The sequence below is a fragment of the Chiroxiphia lanceolata genome, chromosome 14, assembly GCF_009829145.1.
Source record: "Chiroxiphia lanceolata isolate bChiLan1 chromosome 14, bChiLan1.pri, whole genome shotgun sequence".
Lineage (NCBI taxonomy): Eukaryota > Metazoa > Chordata > Aves > Passeriformes > Pipridae > Chiroxiphia > Chiroxiphia lanceolata.
In genome coordinates this window covers 9,329,945-9,348,438 of record NC_045650.1, presented here as the reverse complement: position 1 = coordinate 9,348,438, position 18,494 = coordinate 9,329,945, and the positions used below count along the sequence as shown (strand labels likewise).

Below are 18,494 nucleotides of genomic sequence, written 5' to 3'. Positions count from 1 at the left end.
TGGCTGAGGAGAGTAATGAGGCAGAGAAAAGGGGAGGTGTCTGCAAGAGGGTTGTGCTATGGAACAGAAGGATGGAAATGAGGAAATCATAAGTGTAAATGACCATGGCAAGAGGGATTAACAAAGGAGAGAACATGCTAAACAGAGCCTTGGGAGGATACAGGTGAAGGATGGAGATTCAAAGTGGGGAAATGAGAACTGGGAGAATGAGATAGGTGCGTAAAGTGACAGAGAGACTGGTGAACATGAAGGTGTGGGTGATGATGAAGGAGATATTTGATAGTGTCAGGGAAAATATCCCTGTGGGCGAAATAAACACAGTCACAGTTACAAAAAGCCATCAGCCTCAGATAAATTAGTAAGCATAGGACCCATGAACAAAAGTATTTTTGCTCTCTATAATCTATCTTTCTTCTCTGATGATTTCTGTTCTTAAGGACTGCCTGAAACTCTCACCTGGAATATAATAGATGAAGAGATGGAGTGCCCTCCCTACGAGGAAAGGCTGAGACAATTGCGATTGTTTAGCCCGGAGAAGAGAAGGCTTTGGGGTATCATAATTGTGGCCTTCCAGTACTTGCAGGAAACCTGCAGGAAAGACAGAGAGAGACCATTAGAAGAGCATGGAGTGACAGAACAAGGAGAAAATGGCTTCAAACTAAAAGAGAGTAGGTTTAGATTAGATATTAGGAGAAGTTCTTCCCTGTGAGGGTGGTGAGGACCCGGCCCAGGCTGCCCAGAGAAGCTGTGGATGTCCCATCCTTGGAAATGTTCAAGGCCAGGTTGGATGGGGCTTGGAGCAACTTGGTTTAGTGGAAGGTGTCCCTTCCCATGGCAGAGGAGTGGGATGAAATGAGCTTTAAGGTCCCTTCCAACCCAAACCATTCCACGATTCTATGATTAATTGCCCTATTAAGGCAAACCACAAGGACTCCCCACTTCTTTCCAAGTGTTAAGATCCTCAGCACCAACGAGCACCACTGATCTCCCGAACTGTATCACCACAACCTCCTCTAGGTACAAACTAGGGACACATCGGCTATCAAAAGAATTTTGAAAATGTTTGGGTTTTTTTCTTCTCCATTCCTAGAGCTGCCTGGGCCTGCACAGAGCCACCCGCTCTGTTATTTCCGAGAGCGGCAACGACTCGGTGTGAACTCAAAGACGATATTTGATGCATTTAAAGGTCAGCGCTGCAGCCCTTACCGAGAGAGCGCTGAGAGACACACTTTTACACCCTTAAAAACCCCTCATAGCTGTGACTCCGAGCGCGGCCGGAGCGCTGCGCCTGCGCCCTGCGGCCGGGCCCGCCCGCGCTGGGGCCGAGCGGGGAGAGCGGCCCGGGGGCCGGGGATCGGGATCGGGCGCGGGATCGGGAGCGGGATAGGGACGGGAACGGAGCCGCCCCCGCACCCCCGGGATGCGGCTTTGCCACTGCGGCCGCCCCGCCGCCCCCGGGCTCGGCAGGGCCGGGGCAGCTCCGGCCTGAGGAGCCGCGGCGGTGAATGGGCGGAGCGGGAGGAGCCGGAGCCGCCGCCGCGATGGCTCAGGAGAAGATGGAGCTGGACCTGGAGCTGCCGCCGGGGAGCGCCGCGGGCCCGGGCGACGGCGGCGGCCTGAGGAGGTCGAACAGCGCCCCGCTGATCCATGGGCTCAGGTGAGGGGCCCGGGGGGCTCCGGGGAGGAGCCCGGACGGGCTCCGCGCCCGTCCCGGCCGGGCACAGCCCCGGGGATGCTCCGCGGCTGCTCCGCGGCGCCCTGGGGTAAAGTGGGTTCCTGAGCGCTGTCCCGAGCGGGGAAGGGTTTAGGCAAGGCATCCAAGTGTGGAGAGGTGCAAGGTAGTCTAGGGAGACGTGCTGTGGCTTTACTAAACGCTTTGTTTTCGTGCAGGTCCGCTGTGCGTTGTGTAGCTGAGAAGCAGCACGCTGGTCCCAGCGTGGAGGTTGTGGCCGTTCTTGTGGATAGAATAACAATCGCGGTGATTTCTGTAATGGCTCGAGTCTAAACAAATTAAACCAGTGCCCTGTGTATGATTACAACAGTAAATGCTTTCAGAGCAACCGGGCAGTTTCGGCGAGGAAGGTCATTTCATGGGACCCTGACCTAAGTTTTACAGTTAGTGTAAAACAGTGTATCAGCTGTCCAGGAATTTTTCTGGACGATTCTAATTTTTTCGATATGTATTACTGGGAGAAAGACAAGGCGTTGTGTAGGCAACTGTGCTTGGATATTGCCATCGGCCTGTGGCAGGTGCTGCTTGCAGGGAGGGTTGGGTGTTTGCCAGGTTTGTACAGGACAGAAAGCGGCAGTTCCAGGCAAGGGCCGGGGAAAAAGCTCTCAGTTGGGGAGGGTCTCCTGTACAGTTTGTGTTCGGGTGAGTTTGTAACTCAGAGTGCTGTTTCTTGTCTCCTGTGGGCTGCTGTGAAGTTGGGAGATGCCCCATCTGCTACATGGTGTGGCTACCATCCAACTTCTAAGGCGGTCCATGTACTCCTGCTAATACTGTCTGCAATTTGGGAGAGAATATCTGCAATAAACTTCATAAAACAGTATATTACATGATAAGCACTTCCTGGTGGTTTGGTTTTTTTTCCTTCGTGTTTTCTCTAAGGAACTGGATATCAAGTGACGAAGAAATCTCACGTATCTCTTGTACCAGAATGGTTAACTGTACCTGACAGTTCCCAGGAAATACTAATTTTTGCCTATTCCATTATGATTTAATGTTAAGTAAACGTAATTGTGGTTCTTTTGCATAATCATAATGAAACAACCCCCATTTTACATTTCAAAGCAGTATGGAAGTGCTGTGTATGGCAGTTCTCCTCAGAGAGGTTTCTGAGCAGGTAAACTAATTGTGTAACTGGGACAAGATGTTTTTATAATCTCAGCCTTTTGTAAGTTGTTTCTTACAAACTCTAAGACCCCTGACTTTTAAAAAACTCAAATTATTTAATTCAGGGTTTGGGCAGGTAGAAAGATAAGCCTGAGCTCTTGCCTTGAAACTGTGCATATACTGTATGTTAGGTGTTCATACAAATTAAACTGAAATGCCATTGAACTAATTTGAGGTGGTTGCCTGTTAGTTTGGAATTTTCCATCAGAATACTGTTTTTGCAAGATTGCAGCTCTTGGCAAGAAACTTCAGTTTTTCCCAGAATGGCTTTGTTGGGTAAACTGAAACAAAAGCTCTTGCTCTTGCACAGCTTTCTTTTTCTCCTCTGCCTCCTGTTTAACTTCTTCATTAACAGAATTAGTAAGGAACTTGGAGGATGAGTTGCCATAGAGCCAGAGAATAGTTTTAAATGGAATATTTTCAATCATGGAAGTTACCTTTCACAGAACTTTTAACTCTGGTTTTTGTGCCAAATAAAATTGATTTTTAATAGGAACTGTAGGAGTTTTCTGTGAAAGGTAAGCCTGAGATTTGACCAGCTCTGGCATTTTTGCAAGGGAGATTAAAGGTAAGGATATTTGTAGGGTTTTTTTCTCTTCCTCTCTGCTAGTTAGCACTGAGTATTGGACTCAGCCTATGGAAATGTGGTGCAGAATTGTTCCAACCTGTTTTCTTGACTCAGGCTCTGGATCTCAGGATGTGCTGTTTGTGTTGTGTTTGCATGCCAACCAGTACACTTACACTGAAAAGAATTTGTAGCTGTTGGCCTCAGTCAGTAAATCTCATCTCTGAACATCATGTCATGGATCCCTTAAATTTCTCCAGTTCCACCTCCTGTCAAATGGTAACAAATAATCTCTCGTGGGTGTGAGCTGAATGAAACTTCTGGGAAAATTGTAAATAATGTCAGGTCCTGTGTACTTGATGCTTTAGAGAAGGAGAGTCAATACATTTTTCTTGGCAAAAAGTACAGTGCTTATGCCAATTGTGGTTGGCTTTTATTTCACAGTATAAGCTTTGTTTGTTTTTTATTTACAGCTAGATAAAATCTGTCTAAAACATATGTGTCTAACTGGTGTGTTTTAAACCGGAGGATTCTGATAATGATGTGTCTTAAAAGTGCATTATGATTATCAGTCCTCAGAACAAGGTCACTGTTGATCAGGTTAGTTTTAAGAAATTGTATTTGTGGGGGGGTTTTGTCCATCCCAAGTTAGCAGCTGAAACAAAAAGATACAACCCAGTGAATTCTTGTAATTTGGATGTATTTACAGTCTTACATTTGGATCCATTCACCTGTGCAGTTCCTCACTGATTTTTGAGCATGGAGATTGTAGGATTGTGGCTCAAAATTTATTCAGCAACCATAAAAGTTACTTAATTTCTGCAGTTGCATTCAGTAAGTGCTGATCATTGGCTGTTGGTAACACTCGTGATGACATGACCAGTGAAATTTGCTTTAGGAATGAATAGAACTAAAGTTTCCTTGAGAAAGGAGCTCATTTTGTATAAAATAAATAATTGTACACTATTTCAGTGAATGCTATGGGGCTTTAAAAACTGATTTCACTGTATGTTTAATTTAACTTTTCCTGGAAAAAAGTTTAGAACTTATTAAATGTTGTAGTGGTAAGATGTATCACGATACTGTATTTTTAAATTCTATTTTACCTATGGGATTGAAGCTGGTTTCAGGTACAAACCATTTATACATTTGTTCTGTTGAATGACATTCAAAGCAGTGTACAAACTGCAGCCATTCCAAACATCAGAAATTCCCACAGAAATGAGCAGTCTAAACAATTTTTCAGTTGTTCTGCAGACTCAATATGATTAATTAAAATCATTAATTGAAGTAGCTGGGAACTGGAGGATGAACAATTTGATTTACACTCTCTGCCAACAAGCTAAAAGAGTTCTTACACCTGTCTCTGGAGTGCTTTGTCTTGACATGACAGCTGTCATAGCACTGGAAACTGAGATTATATTAAGAGGTACTTTTTGATAGGGAGGAAATGGCTTTTGCATTTGACAAGTGTTTCTTTTCACAGCGATAATTCACAGGTGTTCCAGGCCAACGTCTTGCGAACCCGCAGGAACAGCACCACGGTCATGAATCGGCATAGCCCGGTAAGAAAACTGTCACACCAACCCCACTCTGTGCAAACAGCAGTAAACAAAATTAGATTGTAGTCTGTGAAACTAACACCACGTGCTTTCAGAAACAAGGCTCTGGACTGTGACATTAACGTGCCGTAGCCAGAGTAGAATGTTACTTACAGACCATACTTGTCATTGTGATCGTAGCTTTGCTTATAAAATGCAAGCAGATGCTCTAGGGTAGAGTAAGAAAGGTAGTTTGCAATGAAATCTAATTACATTGATCAGTAATCTGCATTAATGATTTCTGATGCTTAAGAAAAAAAGGGCAGTGATGCTCTGATCTTAAATAGTCTTTTATATAGAAATGACAGAATAGACTGTTCTAATTCACAACTGCAATAACAAGTTAGAACTGGCTGATAGGACATTAATCTCAAGACTTCCAGAATGAATGATGCCGTGTCTCTGAGACATTCATTTGTGATTTCAGCTTTTGTCAGACTTCTGGTGTTACAGCTCCTCAGATCTGAATTTTTAAAATACTAATCTAAACCCATGGTGCTTCAACCCAGACAAAATGTTGCGTATTTTGTGTTTTAGTATCATGCAGAGTTTTGGTAGAAGGGTGTAATTTTGACTGATTTAGAACACCTGTACATGATCACAGCATGGTTTGCTAACCCTTGCAGGTTAGGGAACATGGGGTAGTTATTTCCTCTCCCCAAAAGGGATTTTTGGTCAGACTTCCATTTATAACCAGAAATGTAACTTTTTCCCTAAGACAGCCTTAAGAAACAGGTAGACACAGGCTAACATCCAGCTGCTCTCAGTTGGTTATTAAAGTTTGGAAAAATTAAGCTCTGTTGGGGTGGGAGAGGAGTAGTATCAATTTAAAATATGGGAAGCAAAGCCCCTGTAATGCTGACAGCAGTTTTCCTGGTTTTCTTAGTTACCTTTTGAAGGTGCATTAGAACTGACTCTTTAGCCCCTTGTTAATGGTTGAAGAATACTACTCTCCTGTTTTGTTGACTGATACCCCTTAGATGAAATTCTGTTTTAAGATCAGGACAGACAAATACTCCAGCAAAGGTCTGCATGTGTAACAGAACCAGGATACTTATGTACAAGTCCAGGAAGGTTGGTGGAAAAGCCTTTCTCCTTCTGGGATATAAAACCTGATGGAAAGTATTATGGTAAAGATTTCTTAAGCAGGTCTCTCTCTTCATACGTATTTTTAGGGGGGCAGCGTAAGGTAAATCTGTTTATGCTTGTGGTCAGAGGGAAGGAGAAAAAACAAAGATGAAAACTAAGTTTATTGTGTTTACTCCATTGTTGGGCTAAAAGGATGCCAATTCATTAATTCATGTTAATTAATTCTGGGTATTGCCCAGAACTTGCTGGGAAGCAGTTTGTTTTTCACTTATGGGCTGGCTCTTCTGGCTGCCCCAATAGATGTTCCAGTCTTCTGGACCGAACCAGTGTTCCCACCTTCACGGGATGACATTCTTGACCCTTCCGCTGTCATTAAAAAGTGTCCTGAAAGTTAACTTTCTTCTTCACTCCCAGCTGACCAGGTGCTGACAAAATACAGTTGAAGTTTTACTTATGCCCCATTGACTGCTTTGAGATATTCCATGGAGTTATAGTCTGGTTTGTGGTTTTGTTGAAGATTACAAGGAGGATGGAATTGGAAATGAGCCTTGGGATTCTCATCCTTCTGTGGTCTTAAACCAGGATCATCCACAGATAAATGACTTTGTGAAAATAATTGAACTTTCAGCACTAAGGACCCTAAGCAACCTCCCCTGGTATTCCTGCTGTAGCAAGGAAGTACGTGTAGTTTTATGCTGTTAGAGATATTCTAAGGAGTTAGATCACATCTAATTTGGTAAATTAAATTTTACATTGAGTAAGTGATAAAGGTACTTCAAAATCCACTTTTTTGTATTTGAGAAAACTAATCCAAGTTTTATTGCAGTGTAGGCTCTAATAAAGAGGGTTAAAAGATTCAGTAAGTGACTGAAAATGTGTTAATTTAGTATTATAAGTACAGATAAAGTTTTATGTTTTGTAAACTTTGTGGAAGAAAGTTGATTAGTATTTATCTACTCTGTGTTCTCTGTCATAGGAGCAGTGGGAGTTGCTAAAATCTCTGATAACTGGAGGTCGTACTCCATCAACTGCATCTTCAGGGCTGTCATGGCCATCCCAGTTGCTCAACGAGTTCTAAAATCTATTTTTTGAGTGGCTTCCCCAAGTCTCTGACTCCAGCTGTTTTATAATGATGTCTGCAAGGGGCATCTCTGCCATTTGGGCTAAGGCTTGATCTGCAGTTTTCTGACACAAGGAAGGATCAGCTAGGCTCAGTATCTGCTGTTTATTTCCTTCCAGGAGATATCAGTGGCACTGGGGAGTAAATGTTTTGGTGTTCTTTTTGTTTTGTGTGGTTGGGGGTTTTGTTTTGTTGTTTAAGCGAAGTGGTTGTTAGATGTTTAGGTGCTGTTTCAGCAAAAGCTGTTTTTTTTTAATTTGTTTCTAATTTTTGTTGTTTTTCTAAACCCTCTGTGAGTTCCTTGCTGGGGTTCAGTGTGGCCCCACAGGTGGCTGTGCTGGCAGGAGGCAGAGGGCACTGCAGGGCAGGGCAGAGGGGCCGGGGCAGTCCCTGCTCACTCTGCCCGTGGTGCCTCCAGACTGGCACTTCTGAAACTTTACCTGCAGTGCAAAACAGCATCTGACACACTGGAGAAGGGGGGAAGGTGTTTCTCTTCCCCTGTAGTAGTCTAATAGTTTGTAATGTTTTTATTAACTTTGTGCTCTCTTAAAACATTGGGGATTTGAGTAACATATTTATAACAGTTCCATCTGTTTAGCAAATATCTTTTAAAAGTGACTGCGGTTTCTTTCCACAATAATGAAATCAAAGGATACAAACAGACCAGAAGTGAGTTTTAAATGTTAACAAAGCAAGGATGATGACTTGTTGGAAACAAGATGTGGGATCCTCAGAGTTAAGTCAGTGCATTAGACCCTGCAGAGGAACACTTAACTGCCTTTTTATAATTTTCATTTTACACTGCAAGCCACAGGTTTTGTACATATTCTATTAATGTCAAACCTTAAACTATGTGGATCACAGTCATAAAATTAGAATATAATGAGTGGAACAAATGCATTTCTACTGTGGAATGACAGAGTGAATAGGCAGGAATGCACTATTGTCCAAATCCTTTTCTCTGTGTGAGAATCAAGGTCAACTCAAGGTCTACATTGGCTAGTGCAGCTTGGAGGAATTTTTATTAGGTGTAGAGGATTTTTGGGAGCCCAGTATAATAGCAAAGCTGACCTAAACTGGACTTAAAAAGTAGCCAGTCAGGATATTATAGCTGTTAGACTTTAGTACTATATATATTATGATGACGAAATTCTAGGACAAACATTAGACATCCCCTGTGTGAGTCTAATAGGCTGAATTTTTTTGAGAAAAGAAGGATTTGATGTCTTGAAGTCTTGTTTTTTTAGAAGCAAGATTCTGGATATATGAAGCATTAATTGTTTGTGATAACTTACCATGACTCTGTGTCAGAAGCAAAATCTTTGTATTCTCTGTGGCACTGATTAGAAGATGGTGCAGTAACAGTTAACTGAATGTTTGTTAGTTCTCCAGCTTTAGCATGATGAAGAGCTCTAGTACTGTTTTGTGAAAGGGCTGAAGCCTTTTACTGAATAAAGTGTATAAACATTCATAATAATGCAAACCTTTCCTTCTGAACATGCCCATTTTTGAAAAGACACCTTATTTTTTGGAAGGATTTTCATCTTACGGAGAAGTTAAACCTCTATTCACAGCTTTAGCTTAGAATTTTTGTTCCCTGAATGGCTATGACAAAAATCAACTGAGGGTTGACAGTTTGAGGGGTGGGAAATATATGAAAGAAAATTATATTTTGAGAAAATAATCACTTTAAATTATTCGGTTTTGAGTGTTCAGTTTTAAATCATAGTGTTCCAGTGGGATCTTGATGCAAAAAACTGTCAACATTAACAGAGGACCATTTTTAGTGGCGTCTTCTCTGATTTCACCCAAATTGGTGAAGCTCTTGAGAAACCATAAAGAAAGTGTTTAACTCTTTGTTAGCCTTCTCATAGCTGATTTTTTTCACCTGTCAAAGTACTCATTTATAGGCAGACAACAATCCAGGAACCTTTTTGTACAATGTGTTGGTTTGGCTTTGTATTTTTAAAGGATCTGTTGGGGCGCCTTCTGGCTCACTTAAATGAAAATAAATATTCTGAATCACATAAAGGCAAATATTTATGCCAACATATATACTAAGGGTGGCAGGGTGTTAGTGAAAAGCAGCCCCATTCTGCAGAGAAGGCTGTCAGTTCTAGTTGCCTGGAAATGGAATGGAAGCCAGGCTGATACTAATTAGCATCTGTGAGCATACCAAGCAGCACAATGTGGAGATACATATTAACATGTTCTTGCAAGTAAATAACGTAGCTTATATGTACTGAGAATGTTATAAGTGATTTTTTTTTAATTACTTTTTTGTAGTTTGGGGTAGCCCTAGAGAGTGGTTCCTGATGTTCCTGCTGCACCTTTCCCTCCCTTCTGTTGTACTTTTTCAGTTGTCTGTGACTTTGTTTTGCAGTTTGTGCCATCGTCTCCTATCCGTATTCCCAGCAGCCGCCTGCATCAAATCAAACAGGTAACCACAGAGCCTGATCTTTTTTAAATTTAAGGTTTTTATAGGTGGATGTGTTTTTTGCAGTTGATGTGTAATGTTCTCCAAATGGCTGTAGATTTTATTTTCAAATGGCCTACCCTGCTCCATGTTTCATGAGGCAGAATGCATCTTACAGCAAGAAGAGGATTTGAGCAGAGAGAGGAATCTTAAAATGGACATTTTACTTTAATGTAAGCTCTTAGGGTAAAGTTTCACCAAGTTTTTGGCAGCAGTACCAGCATAAATATTCAGGGCCAATAACAAAGTGTTCCTTAACTTGTGTTGGCTCAAGACTTTTGTGCAGCCAGAAAACGAGCAGGATAAGGAAGCACTCTGGCTAAAAAATAGTTGTGCTCTTCTTACTGGGCTATTTTTCATCTGTATAATTTTCTTATCCAGATCCCTGTGCTTGTGCTGTCACAGCATGAACGGAGGGGGAAGGGCACCAGAGCAAACACGTAGGGAGGGGGTGGTGTGGGGAATATCTGAGCAGGCTCAAATAGCTCTGCTCCTAGCCAGCAACCACAGTCTGAAGTCTCCAGCTTTAAAATCAACAAGCTCAAGCTCTTGTGGCTCCTTCATTTTATATCTCCACTTTTTGACAGTAGAATGTTTATAAAAATGGCTTGAAGATGTTTTGATTTTTTTAAATTATTTTTTTCTTAGCTTGCTAGTTTTTAATGGATAGGCTTGATTTTTACAGGGTGGAAAGTTAAGAAGATGATTTAATGCTTCAGACAGCATTTTTAGGGTATGCTGTCTGAGGTAGTGGAAGGCACTTCTGTTTCCCACCTCAGATATTTAAGGTACTTGCACAGTAAGCCTGAAGAAAATAACTGCTTGCTTTCATTATGTAAATAATTTACAGGCTTAAAGAGACTCTGAAGCACTTGGGTCAGTTGTAGAGCTGTTTTTATCAATATAAAAAAGCTTAGGATTAATATGTAAATATCATAGAATCATAAATTAGTTTGGGTTGGAAAGGACCTTTAAAGGTCATCTGGTCCAACCCCCTTTGCAATGAGCAGGGAGATATAATGAGAAATGCTGAGAGCAAAGGAATGAACTGCTGTGGCTCTGCTGTATTACATGAAGTAAAGTTTGATAATTCAGTTTTTTGGAAAATACTTTGGCATTCCTATTTATTAAAGCAAACAGTGTAATTTCTTAATGTGTGTTTGATCGTTAAATTCACAAGTTGGAATTAATTCCGTGTCCTGTGTACTTAGTGAGAACCGTGTGATTTACTTCTGATCTCTTTCAAATCTGAGCAAATTACCAGACAGGTGAATTACATCAGACTCTTCCTTCTTATGATGAAGATTGTGAAGATGTTTAGTTGAACCTTTACTCTTAAACTGGACTGAATTAAAGAATCTACTCATTCACTCAACAGACTGGGTGGCATTCAGTTAATTTTTAAGGAAGGCTGTCTACCTAAGAGGAGATTGAGTCAAGTTTGCATTTGGTGTTAATGTTTAGTTTAATTTTACATATTTGAGCCATTTTAATAGTATTTTATGGAGGTTTTTTTTTTTTTTAGAAAAAAACCCCTCACAAAATCCCAAATTCATTGTGTGCAATGCAGTGTATTGCAAATGAGATGCTGACAAGTGTCTAGTTAGTCACTAATCCATAGAATAAGGTAAGAATCCAGCCATGCTTTTGAGGATTATCTGTACCAGTGTCCACTTTGTGAAATGACATTATGCAAGGCTGCATAAAGAGGCTCTAGCATGTGCAGAATTTTTGGTTCATATTATTATTATTCAGTTTCGTAACTAGCTCTTGGGTAGTAATGAAAATAAAGCTGCTTGGGAAACAACGAGCTCACGTAAGCACTTTGTATGTGATGATCTCTCTTGCTACATCTTTCTCATCCTCTCTTCACTCCTTTTCTTGTAGTGAGAGCGTAAGGTTATTGTTGCTTAAGGGAGTTGAATTAAATTTTCCGCACGACAAAGTGAAACGAAACCACAGCTTTTCTGATCTGCAGCAGCAGAGGGCTTTTTTTTTGATCTTATTTTTTCATCTGCTGATCTTTTAGGAAGAAGGGATGAATCTGCTGAACAGAGAAACAGTTCGTGAAAGGTGAGCACTGAGGCAAACTAGAACAGTTACCTCAGCTGTCTGTGGGCCCGGGACAATACATTTCTTTTCTTCTTTATAGAGAAGTGCAAGTAGCAATGCAGATGAGCCACTCATGGGAGGAGAGCTTGAGCCTGGTAATGCATTCATGCTTTAATTTGTGTTTCTATCATCAGTATCAGGACACTAGAGATTCTCTCGTGCCAACATTTTCTTTGATAGTTTGACCTACAATTAAGGTGTTAGCATAGCACTGCTTTTGATCAGCAATTTTTCACACTAACAAGGCATAGAATTATCAGTTGTTCAAGGCACATGTGGGTTCCTTGGGCTGGTATGTCAAAAGGAAATTGCATGGATGTCTGCCTGGTCAAATTTTCTTCCATGTTCTGATACCATGTAATATTTAAGGCTTTTTCATTGTTAAGCATAAGCTCATAAATGGCTACCTAAAAATTATTGATATGATGGAGGATAACTTTGGAATTTCACACCAGTCAATCCTTTTTATGTTAAGGTACCTGCTCATAAGATTAATTGTATGTACTATTTACTATTTACATATTTACAGAGCGACAATGATTTTGAAAAATCACTATCACCAAAGCAAGTAGACTTTGTTCCAGTTTCTCCAGCTCCTTCACCTACAAGAGGAATAGGGAAGGTGAGCAAAATGTGCTAATAATGGTGTTATCTTGAGTAGTGCTAAATAAATTCAGCCAAATTAGTAGCAAAAGATTAAGCCACCTGCTCCTTTCTACCTCAGCTGCAAGCAAGAAACTAGAGAGTAAATAAAACCCCCTGAAACCCCAAATCAGAAAATACCAGCTAGCAGCTGCACAGCTTGTGGATGTGAATTTCTATGGAGTGTTCAGCTATTAATCTGTAGTTAACAAAAAATAAATAAGTCTGTTTAACCAGAGTATGGTGAAATAAATCTGCATGAAAAAGGAATCTGTCCAATTTTTAATTTTTTTTTCCTCAGTAGCAGAAGGTGGTGTCTCACTATCAGCAGCCTCAGTGACTGGTTGCTGAAATTGATACTGGGTTGTTTATTTCTCTGCATCAGCATCACTTGGTACCACAGGAGAGTGACACAGACTTTATAAGTAAATAACATGACCTGTTTTCCTCTCAGCAATGTTTCTCACCATCCTTGCAAAGTCTGGTCAGTAGCAGTGGATTGCCTCCAAGTCCCAGCCCAAGTCCAACAAGGAGATTTTCAAGGTAAGTACCAGATCATATCAGTGATGAGACACCAGCATAACTTGTTCACAGTAGATGTTTGAAATACCAGAATTTGTTATATTCATCATTGATTTCTGAACACAAATACAAATTTTTATACTGGAGTAAACTTCAGATTTCACAGTGCTGTAAAACATTTGTCAAAATCCTCATGTCACAACATTGGGCAAGTGTGCTGCATTATGGCATCTGGCTTCTCAGTGTAGTTTCTATTGTGCTCTCACTAGATCTTAAGTAATTGAATTCTTGGGGGAAGAAAACGCAAACAGATTTAGGGTTTGTTACTCCTTCTGGGTTTTAGTTGCATTGGATGTTGTTTTGAGTGATGTGGGCTTATAATTAAATTTTAGTAGGCCTTAACAGTTCAGCAAAGCACTGCCTGTCAACTGAGATGTAGAGAGTGCCTGCATGTGAGGTTTTAGACTGCCCCAGTTGTGAAATAATGTGATTAAACTTTTGCTATTCAGGTCTGTACTTCCTGATCTTTTTTCAGGGAGGAAATAAAAGCACTTGCTCTGGATAAGCTGTTTTAACGCTTATTTTCTTAGTATTTTTCACTTGGTAGTTTGTTTTCTGAGTATCTTTTGATTCTTCATATGTTTTCAAACTTCTTTTTTTTAATGATGATCTCAGTATAGCAAATGCCTTCTTTTAGCAGGAGAAGCCAGAGTCCAATTAACTGCATTCGACCGAGTGTTCTTGGATCAATAAAAAGAAAAGGTACAGTATTTAGGTTTGGTTATTATAATAGGCCAACTTGTTAGTTATATAATAATTCATATAGCTTTCTTCACAATTCTGTTCAATTGGCCGATACTTCAAAAAGTGACTAGAAATAGAAGGTATTATGGATGATAAAACGTCTTTATTCCATAAAGCTAGTAGTTGTTCTGGTCTAGTGCTTCTCTATCTTCCCACATTTTTCTTCAAGTTTAATTTCTGGCTATTTAATTGCATCTGTTTTTACATCTTCCTGCTTCACCTTCATTACAGAAACATTTCTGGCTCTGAGACAACTTCTAAAATACTTTTATCTGAGTTCTGTCATAGCCTATTTAGGCATAGATCTCTCCTTTCTTGTTCTGGAGTATTTGGAAATCAAAGTCAATGTAAAAATTTTTACATTGGACCTTGTTCTTTTTCGTTATTCTCAGCTTCTCTGCTCTGGTGGAGCTGGTCAGTGAACTGATAGCTGGATAAACTGAAACAAAAAGATTATTCTTCACTACTGAAGAATAAATGTCTGATATCTAAACCCCAGCTAATAACTCACTAAATACTGAAGCTGGGACTAAAATGTTTTGAAGAAATAGGCAGTGTTTAAAATTTCAGCATCTAAATTCTATGGTTTAAATATAAAGGAATCTATTGTAATAAGTTTGAACCTGTATTCTGTTTGCTCTGTAGAAGTACATTGAAAGCAGATTTTAGTTTGAATGAGTAGTAATTTTTATCATTCCTTATCTCTTCCCAAAGGTGTGACAGAGATGGAAGATCATCCCAAAAGATTATTCCAAGGATCCACCAACATGCTTACCCCTGAAGCCGCACATCAGGCAGACCTTGGGGGATGGTAAATGCTGTGTTATTTTGTCCCTTTCAGCAGCAGCATACCAGTCTTTTTTTCTTCTAGCAATGATTATACTCGAAATTGGTTTTGTTTGTTTGTTTTTAGGACAGACATCTCATAACGTTACAGCACTGAAATTATCACAATAAACAGGCAGCAATATTCACTATAATTTTTCAGTTTCTAGGCCTGACTGATAACATGCTTCCCCTGTATGGGAGTTGAGCATGTTTAGGAAAAGAGACCTCATGGCTGGCAGTTTTCGTAGTCCAGTTTCAAGCTGCAATCAAATGTGAATGCTGATGCTTTTGGGTGGATGGGGTTTTGTTTGTTTTCCCTTGCTCTTAGTCACAGAGGAACATGAGTCTGTCTGACCCTCCCTGCTGGGAGGAGATAAAAAGTACTTTGTTAAAAATCGTAATGACTCGAAATAGCAAGGGATTTTGATCTAGTGTTTTAGTCAAGAGGTTAATAATACACAGGGTGTGCCCACACAGCTATCAAGAGAGGGTTGTTCACAGTACTTCTGTCCTTTTTGCCTCTCAGCTGATGTACAAACTGTGCACAAGCTTTGAGCGCATTGCAGTAGCAGTAGCAAAATAGATGTTTTAAAGGTACTTCAAAAACATACCCTTTTTGCACACCCTGTTCACAGTAGGCATAGCAGTGTGGATTAAATTGCTTCATCTTGGTTTAGGAGATGATAATTTTTAAAAAATCACTTTGCTGCTGTCACTGATGATAGATCACTATAGTTACAAATTTGTGTCCTGTGAGATCTGCAGTACAGTGGAGTATGTGCAGTTTATTGTTGTCTCTCCTGGCATAAGAGACCCCTGGCTGTGTGCTGGTCCAAGGCCCTGGGGATGGGGTAAAGCTGGCAGGGGATTGCTCAGCCCAGGTCTTCTAATCTGTGCCCCATTTCTGGGTGAGCAAAGGAGGAAATGGGCAGAACATTCCATGTCTGTCTGGAAGTGACTGCAAGGTGTGGGGTCGCAGATGGATTTCAGATCATGGGGCTTTACTGCTCCTTCAGAGATGTATCTGTGTGTTTGAAAGGGCTTTATAATGAGTGGAGCTGGTATTGGGACTCCCCAGTGCCTCGTTTCTCATGTCCTGATGTTGCTCTGTTTTCAGTCTGTCCTCACACGCCCTCGATGACAACAGGAGCAGTGCCGGCTCCTCCTGTGACTCCCCAGCAGAAGTTGGCACCAGCACAGACTCTCCAGTCTCGCTCTCTGACTCCAGATCCCCATTTTTACCAGTAGATCTTACAGCCAAGTTACCCATTAACTGAGGAGCAGGAGTCTGCTGATGGACACCAGGAAACAGGCTGGATATCGCCAAGACTTTCTGTTGTGTGTGACCGATTCTGTTCCTCATAGGAACTTCCAGGAATGTCATTATTTCTAGAAAACTTCCAGAGTAGTTCCTTGAGGAGGAATTCATGTTTCTAGTGATTTGTATGACATTTACTAAAATAACAGCAAGCATTTGGGTTGCAGACCCATTGGATGTTCACATCAGCCAGCAAGATGTGGATTTGCCATGGATATTGTCTCCTTGGTATGAGTTACAAAGGCTGGATGTACATCCTGCTTGTGGAAGACTTGGCTTGCCAGCAGCCACTGTCCTCCCTCATATAATGTGGTGCTTGTGTAGGAGCAGATAACTGTCATATTTGTCCTCAGTCTGAAACCAGTGAATCAGCTTACTAATTGTTTTTATTCCCAGAGTGTTAGATATTTATATTTTTTAGTTCTTCATATGTAAGGGGGAATACTGGGGTGTGGGGGGGAATTGTTATGATTGGCTCTTAATCAATTCTATGTTCCAATGGATGTCCAAAGAAGAAGTTGGTGAATTGTCAACATAAATTTATATGTTGGATTTTATATGACTGCTGTTTTGACTAAATCTAAATTAGGTGTGGACATTCTTCTGGGGTTTTGTATTATTTTCTTCCCCATTTAGATGATGTATTGCAGTGGTAGATGCTCTGTTAAAGGTCTTTTAATAGGGAAAAGTAGTGGTAATATTTGGAGCAAAACATTAAATCCTGAGGCTTTAGTACTTAGTACTTCAGAAATGCGTTATTTTAACAGTCAGTATTTGTCCTCATATATGACTTGTGTTGGACAGATACAGTGAGAAATCTTGAATGTCTTTTTACAGGCTGAGGAGATCAAACCTGTTTAATCTGTGTTTAATCTCCTGATGTCACTTCGTCAAACAACGACATCAAGTCCTTTCTGCTGTTGAAAACTTCAGATGCTGATTGGAAGCTGGAATCTGGTAATCTGAGATGTTTGAAAAGTCAATGTGTTGAGGCATCCTGATCTCAACTCTGAGATTCCCCAAACAGGAGGAAAAATATGCAGGCCCCCCTATAGACAGCTGTCTATAGAGATCTTCCAGTGGCAACCTCATTTGGGTTTTGGGCTCCTGCTGTGCATCCGAACTTCCCCAGCTGGGTCCCCATTTGTACATGCCTGTGCTGTGTGGTTCCAAACCTTCTCTTCTGAGAGGTTTATAATGAAGCAAAACGTTTTATTTTTAAACACTAAATCTTTGTAGCGTGTCATGAAGCAAGAAAAGTATGGAAACGTCCTCAAGTAGGAGAAGAACCTGCCCTGAACTCTGCTGTGAAAGATTCACATGGGTGAAGCTTTGATTGACAGCAGCCATCCAAAGCAGAAGTGGATGACTTGGAGCGCAAAGACCCGGCGACCTGAGGGCCAATGACCCGTTTCCCTGTGTCCTTATTGTAGAGAGAAAATAGAATGTATTTAATAGTCTGACGCTGTTCTAGGAAGATACGACATGGTTTACTTCTGATATCATTCCTCTTAAATTATTGTAATATCCCCTTGCTGGTTGCAGTTCCTCTCTGAGGTCCAGCTGCCCTTTGTCCCCGTGCAGACGGACACGTGAGGGTTGGTGTCTGTTTGTCTGACAAGGCAAAGTTTGGTTTTGCAATTTCAGGTATGTGCCAAAGAGTTGCTGTGCGTTCACTCTTCTGTGGTGAGAGCAAGACTCTTTTTTTAAAAAAATCTTGCTTATTTCTTAAGAATGAACCTCCTGGTGTCTCTTCGAGTCTTTGTTAAAAGATTCATCAGTGGAGGGGTTTCATAGCTGCGTGTGGGTCAACTTGTCTCTTCTCTGTTGAATATTTATGCTATTTTTCAAATAAGTGCCAATAAATGGAAAAGTAAATGTGTTTTGCTGTTTCTGCACTTTGTTAGATAACCATATTCTTTTTTGTTCATCTGGGATTAAATGCTTTCTTTTAAAATCAGAATATCTGTTGTAATTTACTTCCACCCAGTCCAGTTTACATTTAAGTTTGCCTTAAAATCTGCAGCAGACTTACCTGTTTTCCTAGTGCAGTGCTGTCTTACAAGTCTGTGACAACCCTTGGGATAAAGGAGAATAAACCCAAACATTTTCAAAATACTTCAATAGCTACACCTGTCCTGAGTTTATACCTAGAGGAAGTTGTGGTGAAGTCCTTTGGAAGACAGAAGCTACTCTGCTGGAAAATACTGAGGGTCTTAACTCTTGGGAGGAAGTGGAGAGTCTGTGGTTTGCCTTAGTAGGGCAGTTAATTATAGAATCACAGAATGGTTTGAGTTGGAAGGGACCTTAAAGATCATCTCATTCCAACCCTGTGCCATGGGCAGGAACACCTTCCACTAGACCAGGTTGCTCAGAGCCCCATCCAGCCTGGGCTCGAACACTTCCAGGGATGGAGAGTCCACACCTCTCTGGGCCAATTAATGTTGTTGGAGAGAAATAGTTATTTATTTGCATCCATTCCTTTCCCTGCTTTTGCAAAACAGAAGTTGCTTTGAACTTA

The 18,494-nt window shown here is 40.9% G+C and overlaps 1 protein-coding gene across 3 annotated transcripts; it reads left to right on the top strand.

Moving 5' to 3' along the window:
* The first annotated feature begins 1,393 nt into the window (after positions 1-1,393).
* LOC116793689 (protein FAM122A) lies at positions 1,394-18,091 on the top strand. 3 transcript variants are annotated; one of them, XM_032701665.1, is made up of 10 exons: positions 1,394-1,657; positions 4,948-5,026; positions 9,655-9,711; positions 11,777-11,820; positions 11,900-11,954; positions 12,389-12,481; positions 12,956-13,044; positions 13,724-13,785; positions 14,542-14,638; positions 15,773-18,091. In XM_032701665.1, the coding sequence occupies exons 1-10, from the start codon at positions 1,506-1,508 to the stop codon at positions 15,930-15,932; spliced, it is 888 nt and encodes a 295-aa protein (XP_032557556.1). In that variant the 5' UTR covers positions 1,394-1,505; the 3' UTR covers positions 15,933-18,091. The 3 variants fall into 3 exon arrangements, with proteins under 3 accessions (XP_032557556.1, XP_032557555.1, XP_032557557.1); XM_032701664.1 differs by having other exon boundaries at positions 13,721-13,785; XM_032701666.1 differs by lacking the exon at positions 1,394-1,657 and adding an exon at positions 2,273-2,374 and having other exon boundaries at positions 13,721-13,785.
* The last annotated feature ends 403 nt before the right edge of the window (positions 18,092-18,494 follow it).